The sequence below is a fragment of the Myotis lucifugus genome, unplaced genomic scaffold, assembly GCF_000147115.1.
Source record: "Myotis lucifugus unplaced genomic scaffold, Myoluc2.0 scaffold_405, whole genome shotgun sequence".
NCBI lineage: Eukaryota > Metazoa > Chordata > Mammalia > Chiroptera > Vespertilionidae > Myotis > Myotis lucifugus.
In genome coordinates, this window is record NW_005871453.1 from 837,299 (window position 1) to 843,298 (window position 6,000).

General features: G+C 48.1%; 1 protein-coding gene across 1 annotated transcript in view; it reads right to left on the minus strand.

Annotated features, from left to right (window-relative positions):
* The window catches only part of AKAP12 (A-kinase anchoring protein 12), a 73,190-nt gene extending 68,060 nt beyond the window's left edge, over nucleotides 1-5,130 (minus strand). The window contains 2 exon segments of the mRNA XM_014467586.2: nucleotides 4,968-4,991; nucleotides 4,993-5,130. Coding sequence (XP_014323072.1) covers nucleotides 4,968-4,991; nucleotides 4,993-5,130 — 162 coding nt within the window.
* Between the last annotated feature and the right edge of the window lie 870 nt (nucleotides 5,131-6,000).

Here is a 6,000-nt window from a genome sequence, read left to right on the forward strand (position 1 = left end):
GATCTACAGTCAGCTTTAAATAAGTAAGCTCAATTATTCATAAGAGATATGAAGGCATGTATGGTTGAAATTATTCGATTATTTTAACACCTCAATCCTTTTATTAGATGTACTAATGAGTAGGACACAAAAAGATGATCATAGGTACAAAATCCTACCCTTATCCCAGCCTGTGTGGCTCATCAGTTAAGTGTTGACCCATGAGCCCGGTCATGGTTCCATCCGGACCAGGGCACATGCCCCATTAGGGCGTACAGGAGGCAGCCAATCAATGATTCTCTCTCATCATTGATCTTTCTATATTTCTCCCTTCTTCTCTCTGCAATCAATAAAAATATTTTTTAAAAAATCCTACCCTTACATTCTCTAACATGGTGCTAATTTGCAGGAAAATGGTCCGAAATCTAATTACACAAGTCAAATAATTATAATTATAGATTTTTCAAGAATTTATTGAAAATATGCTTATATACAGTGCTTCTCCCTTCCGGAACCCAGCTTTTTTCCCATATATTTTAATTGAATTCTTTTAAAATTAAGTCAAACTTATTCTGAATTGTAAGAGAACTAAGAAGTGGGCTTGAGGATATTTAAGTTTTTTTCATGAGTTAAAAGTACTGACTATATTTTTCTCAGAATTCCAAGTGCTATAAATTCTTATTTCTCACTTCATGAATGACTACAGCATATAGGGTTATAGAGGTCAAGGAAAAGCACCATTTAATTTGATTTTCCTTTCTTTTGTGTTCTACAACACTGAATATGTGTTAAAGCTGATAAAGAAGAAGAAATAAAAACCCAATTCTATTAAAATACCTTTTAACATAAGACATTTTATTTCCATTTTATTAATCATCCTGTAAGATACCAAACTAGAATGATCCTTATATCAGTTTAAAGCTATCCAGGCACACAGTTTAGTCAACCCAAATGAATGCTAAAGGATGCGCATTGAGGCCTGTGCTTCATTCATAGAGTGAGGTATTTCAAGTGGAAATCTCCACTGATCGCATACATCCACCAGCCTAAATAGCTGCAACAGACTCAAGGGCAGGGCCTGCAGTCCCCACAGGCTACGGCTATCCTAAATGACCATCCTCCTAAATGACCATCCTCGCATCACATCTCCAATTTCAGGGCTGTGTTCCAATCAGATAGTAGCACCTTTTAGAATCTGGCGAAAATCCACAAGACAGGGTAGCCACACACATAAAAATACCACTCTGGACACAAGGGTTTGTAAAAGAAAACGAAAAAGAAACACCACTCTACTCACAAACATATAATTCTTGCCTAATCATCTTAAATTGCGGCCCTCTTAGTGTAAAACTGGTGACATAATCCCACCAAGGCCATCTTCAGTCTCCTTCCCCATTTTGGAAAACAGAGGGGCAAGTGAGAGAAAGCATACCACCACCGTAAGCTGGAAGAGGAATTACGAAATGCACTTAGTCAACTCAATGGTCTGTTTTAATGCACGAAAGGCAGACATCCTTCAATCTACTCATCAGATAATGGATCCTTCTAATTGAGTACAAGTTCATGTTTTGGTGATTCAGCTCTTGTAACCAAATGGAACCACAACTTGAAGGACTGACGGGAGTCCCCATCTTCCCACCCGACAGGGACACTGGCCTCTCACTGTGGCAACTGACCACTGTTCCATTTCTACTTCTGAGGTCACTGATTAAGCAGAAAATGCAGAAAGGCTGATGCAGAGGATGGTGACTGTCCAGACTTAGCCGGGAGCTTGGCTCCAGAATCAAGATTTGCCAGAGTCCTGGAAGTCATTTGTCATTTATGTGCCATATACTCCACCCGATATTGCCACCGGATTTAAAACACTCTTTGAAGACAAGATTTTAAAACAGACAATTGAGGATTAATACGAGGTTTTATTTACCCCTTGTGTTTCGCAGTCTCATATTCCTGCCCCTGTAGTAGCCAAAATAGCCAAGTCTCAAAATTAAACCTGGAAAATGAATGATCAAGCCATTTTCTCCCAGAATTCACATATGAAGACTATAAAAAATGGACTAGAAGATATAAGATTCCTTCCATTTATTGAAAAATACCACAGATAAAACCAAGACTTCTGCCTCAGTGCATCTAAACGTTAAGCTTGAGTAATCAAGCTTGACCTGATAGGAGTAACAAGTCAATGAGTGTAACATCTTTTGATGTGTGAGCACTTACTCAGGGAGCAACTGGTAACTGAAATCAGCAGAAAAAAGCAAAGTAAACTGGATTGCTAAATAGGCAACATGCATATGATACGATTATCGTTTTAGATGGGGGGAAAAATCTGCTAACAGCCTCTAGTTAATCATCAACATTCTACTGGTGGGAAGGGAAGGATGTATTCGTCTAAACCTGCCCAAAAGTCCATAGACCCAAACAAGAAAGCTCAAGCTGTAATTCATAACTATTCAATGCACTGAAGTGATCTCATTTGCGCCACCTGCATATTTGTGGCCAATATATTGGTCTATCTGATATCAAAGGCAATTCGAAATTGCCTAGTATGCCACCCTTTCAAGAGAAATAGAAACCAAAGTCCTCAAATCTGAATTTTTGCCAAAATATCCATTAGATCTATTAATAACCAAACAGACGGACTTGACGTAATCACTGTCTGATACATGAGCTGGATCATGATGAGAAGGTCAAAGGTTAAATTGTAGAAAAATTAGACGGGCAGGGTATTGCCCAACTTGATCGTCTCTCATCAAAACCAGGAAGCCAGTACCATCCCTTCCTGAGAGCCCACTCCGTGCCCGACAGCAGGCAACACCTGGGGGGACACCTGTTATAAACCACAGACATGGTTCCTGCCCTTGTGGGACATTCAGAATAGCTTCACAAAAACAAAACAAAACAAAACAACACCCAAAAAACCCAAAACATTAGTCATGTCACTAAACCCACAAAAGTGGAAACTGCTAGAAGGGTCCATGGCATGGTGAGAGCCTAGAATGGCAGATGGAATTACTCAGAGGTCAGGAACTGGAGCTTAACAGGGTGAAGAGGGGAGGCAAGAGCCGCGTGCTGAGTCACTGTTAATTAGAGTTCTTTAGAAAAGACTTAGGTCTTCAAAACCTGAGAAATACACTTTGCTCATTGAAAGGAAAAACTGCACGTTTTCCAAGGATACATGTAAGTGTATTGATTGCCTCCAAATTGATAACTGGGCAGAACGCCAAAAAGGTCAGTGATATTCTGGATGTCATTTAAGTCATTTTTTTTTTAAAGGACAGGGTTTGGCTGTTTCAAGATGGTGGTGACCAGGGAAGAGGGAGAAGACTAAGATTCGGAGAAAAAAAAAGATATAAAGAGAAGCGAATCAGAAAATGGAAGGAATATTTTTACATGAACAAATTAGAATTTACTGGGAAGGGAGTAAGTACCGTATTTCAGTGTGAACTGTTAATAGGAGAACCTGAGGAGCAGTAAAAGCCACGGAAAAAATGAACCTGACTAAAAGCTTTAGCAATTACACATTAACATTACGTTCGTTACTGGACTCTAAATACGGGTTATGCAACCGTTTGACAGTAGTTGGCATTAAAAAGTGATGTACAGTAAGTATTAAAATGTGACTCAGATCTCAAAGGGACAGTCCAGTCCTTAGGCCAAGGCGTGGGCACCTTACAAAATCTAGCTATACCAGGAGGTTAGTACCTGTTAGTAACTCCAACTACAGGGACCATGGGTTTTACAAGGATTTGTAATTTAAAGACTGAAGGTAATCTAGTTAAGAGCTGTCCCAGCCCAAACTAGACTGGGGCATCTAAAGAGGTCAAGACAATGAGGCCATAGTTCTGTGACACTTACCTAGATTTCAGCTTCTTTTTCCCTAATAACAACATTTATCAAACATATTTACCTATGTAAGCATTAAACATGTATCAAACATCAATACCCCTGCCCAGATAACTCTCAAAGGTCCTCATGTAATCTGCATCCTCAAATTGGACACATGATTTGTTTGTTTTTGACCACATCTTCCTATGCGGGCATCATCACAGAACAGGCTGGGCGAAGCTTTGCCAAGGAATGCACATGCCGGAAAATATGTCTAAAATCCAGTGACGGGGACCGAATCCGAACTCGGCTGCTGGAGTGGCCAAGAATATCTATTTCGGCCTGGGAGACTGAAGACCATCCAATGCAAATGCCCTAGCAGGTTCGCGGATGCCTTTCATAGACAAGAGCACAGACCGCATCCTTTGAAAACTTCTAACTACTCCTCCGGGATCTGTTTATCCAACCGAGCCCACAGGCAATGCACTGAGCGAAAGGGAAGACGCTGCCTCGTTTTTCAAAACCTGTCATTCCTTTTGGAAACGCGGCGTCTGCCCAGGTTTTCTTTGGCTCCCAGCGAGCGACACCCCAGGCTTTCTCTGCATCAGGAAGGCGTTGTCTGCTCCAGCCGCTGCCGCAGGAGGACTGGGTACCAAACCCAGGTGGCTCCAGGCACAGCTGCCAACAAGGACGGCAGGCGGCCTGGGACCCAGGGGTGGCCCGTTCGCCGGGCGGCAGCACGGGCCCTGGCCCAGCAGCTGACTTTCCGCATCTGGGAGAGGCAGGGCCCGGGGCTCAAGACTCTGGGCCCCGGGGGTCAGTTCCCCACGGACTCCCCCCGCAGCCCAGCGGCTCGGCGGCTCGGGCTGGGTCGCTAGCCCCGGAAGGGTGTGGAGAAAGGCTCGGGTTTTCCGACTGCGGATGGCGCAGTCGCCCGCCGTGGAGACCCGCGACAAAGGTGCGAGCCCCCGGCCGCGCGCGCTGCTGCTCGGGTCCCGCCCGGGCGCAAAACACCCCACCACCACCCTGGAAAGAGGGGTTCGTGCGCCCGAGTTCGCAGATGGGCTGGGCGGGCCGGGAAAGTTCTCGCAGGCAGAAATCAGAGGGATCCCCCCCTCCCCGCTCCGCCTCCCCGCGGCAAGGTGGCCGGGCGCTCCCGTAACCTTGGTGGCCGGGTCCGCGGCCGCGAATGTCCGGGTCCCCCGGCGCTCCGGGCGCCGCCTCCGCCACCGGGCTGCCGCCGCGGGGCTCGGGCTCGGCCGGCGCCCCGCTCCCCGCCTCCGGCTGCTCCGGGCTCCGCTGCTCGGTGGAGCTCCCAGCACCCATGGCTGCTCTGCGGTTCCCCGCGCCCAGCCGCCGGGTCACGCCTTCTGCAAATCGCGGGGCCGCGGGGCCGAGCGAGGAGCCGTGCGCCCGCGAGGTCCCAACAGCGCCTTCCTCTCCCGCTCCTCCTCCGATCGCGCCGGGACTGCGAATGGAGGAGACGCGCTCGCGGCAAACTCCTTAAAAGAAAAAGAAAAAAAAAAAAGAGCCACCTCTTCGCCTCCTCCTCCCCCTTGTTTTCCCCTCGCTTCATCACATGAGCGCCGCCCAGACACGCCTTGCAGCAGCATCCCCCCCCCCCCCCCCCCCCAGGCTGCTGGGACCCGAGGCCGCAGGGAGTCGCCAGCCCAGGTCCCAGGTCCCGAGGGCGGCCCCCAGGGCGCCCCCTGTTCCGAAATTCGGACCTGAGCTGGGGGGTGCCCCAGGATTGCCGATGGCGAGGGGAGATTGAGAAAGAGGAGAGGGCAGGCAGCCTCCGGGGAGATGGGATTAGCCGGGTTTATTGAATGATAGGTACCCAAGGCGGGAGCTTCTGCTGCAGCTGACTTTCAGCTCGCCCGGCGGCGACCCCAAAGCCCCATTTGCTCTCCTTCAGGCTGTGGTTGACTCCAAAGGTTTGTGCCTGCCCCTCCCCGTTCACAGGAGAAAGGCGAGCGCTCCGCAGCTTCTCTCTGGTCGGACCATATTAGGACACCTCACGTGGCAGGCGCGGGGAATGGAGAGGTTAACGCAGTCAGGCCACCGAGGAGGTGGGCCAGGCGGCCCCGCGCGCTCCTACCATCCGGAACAGTGATGTCAGGCGATGTCATCAGCAGCGCTGGCCACCCTCCTTCCCTGGGGAATCGGGAAATGAGACGAATTACTGGAAAGGAG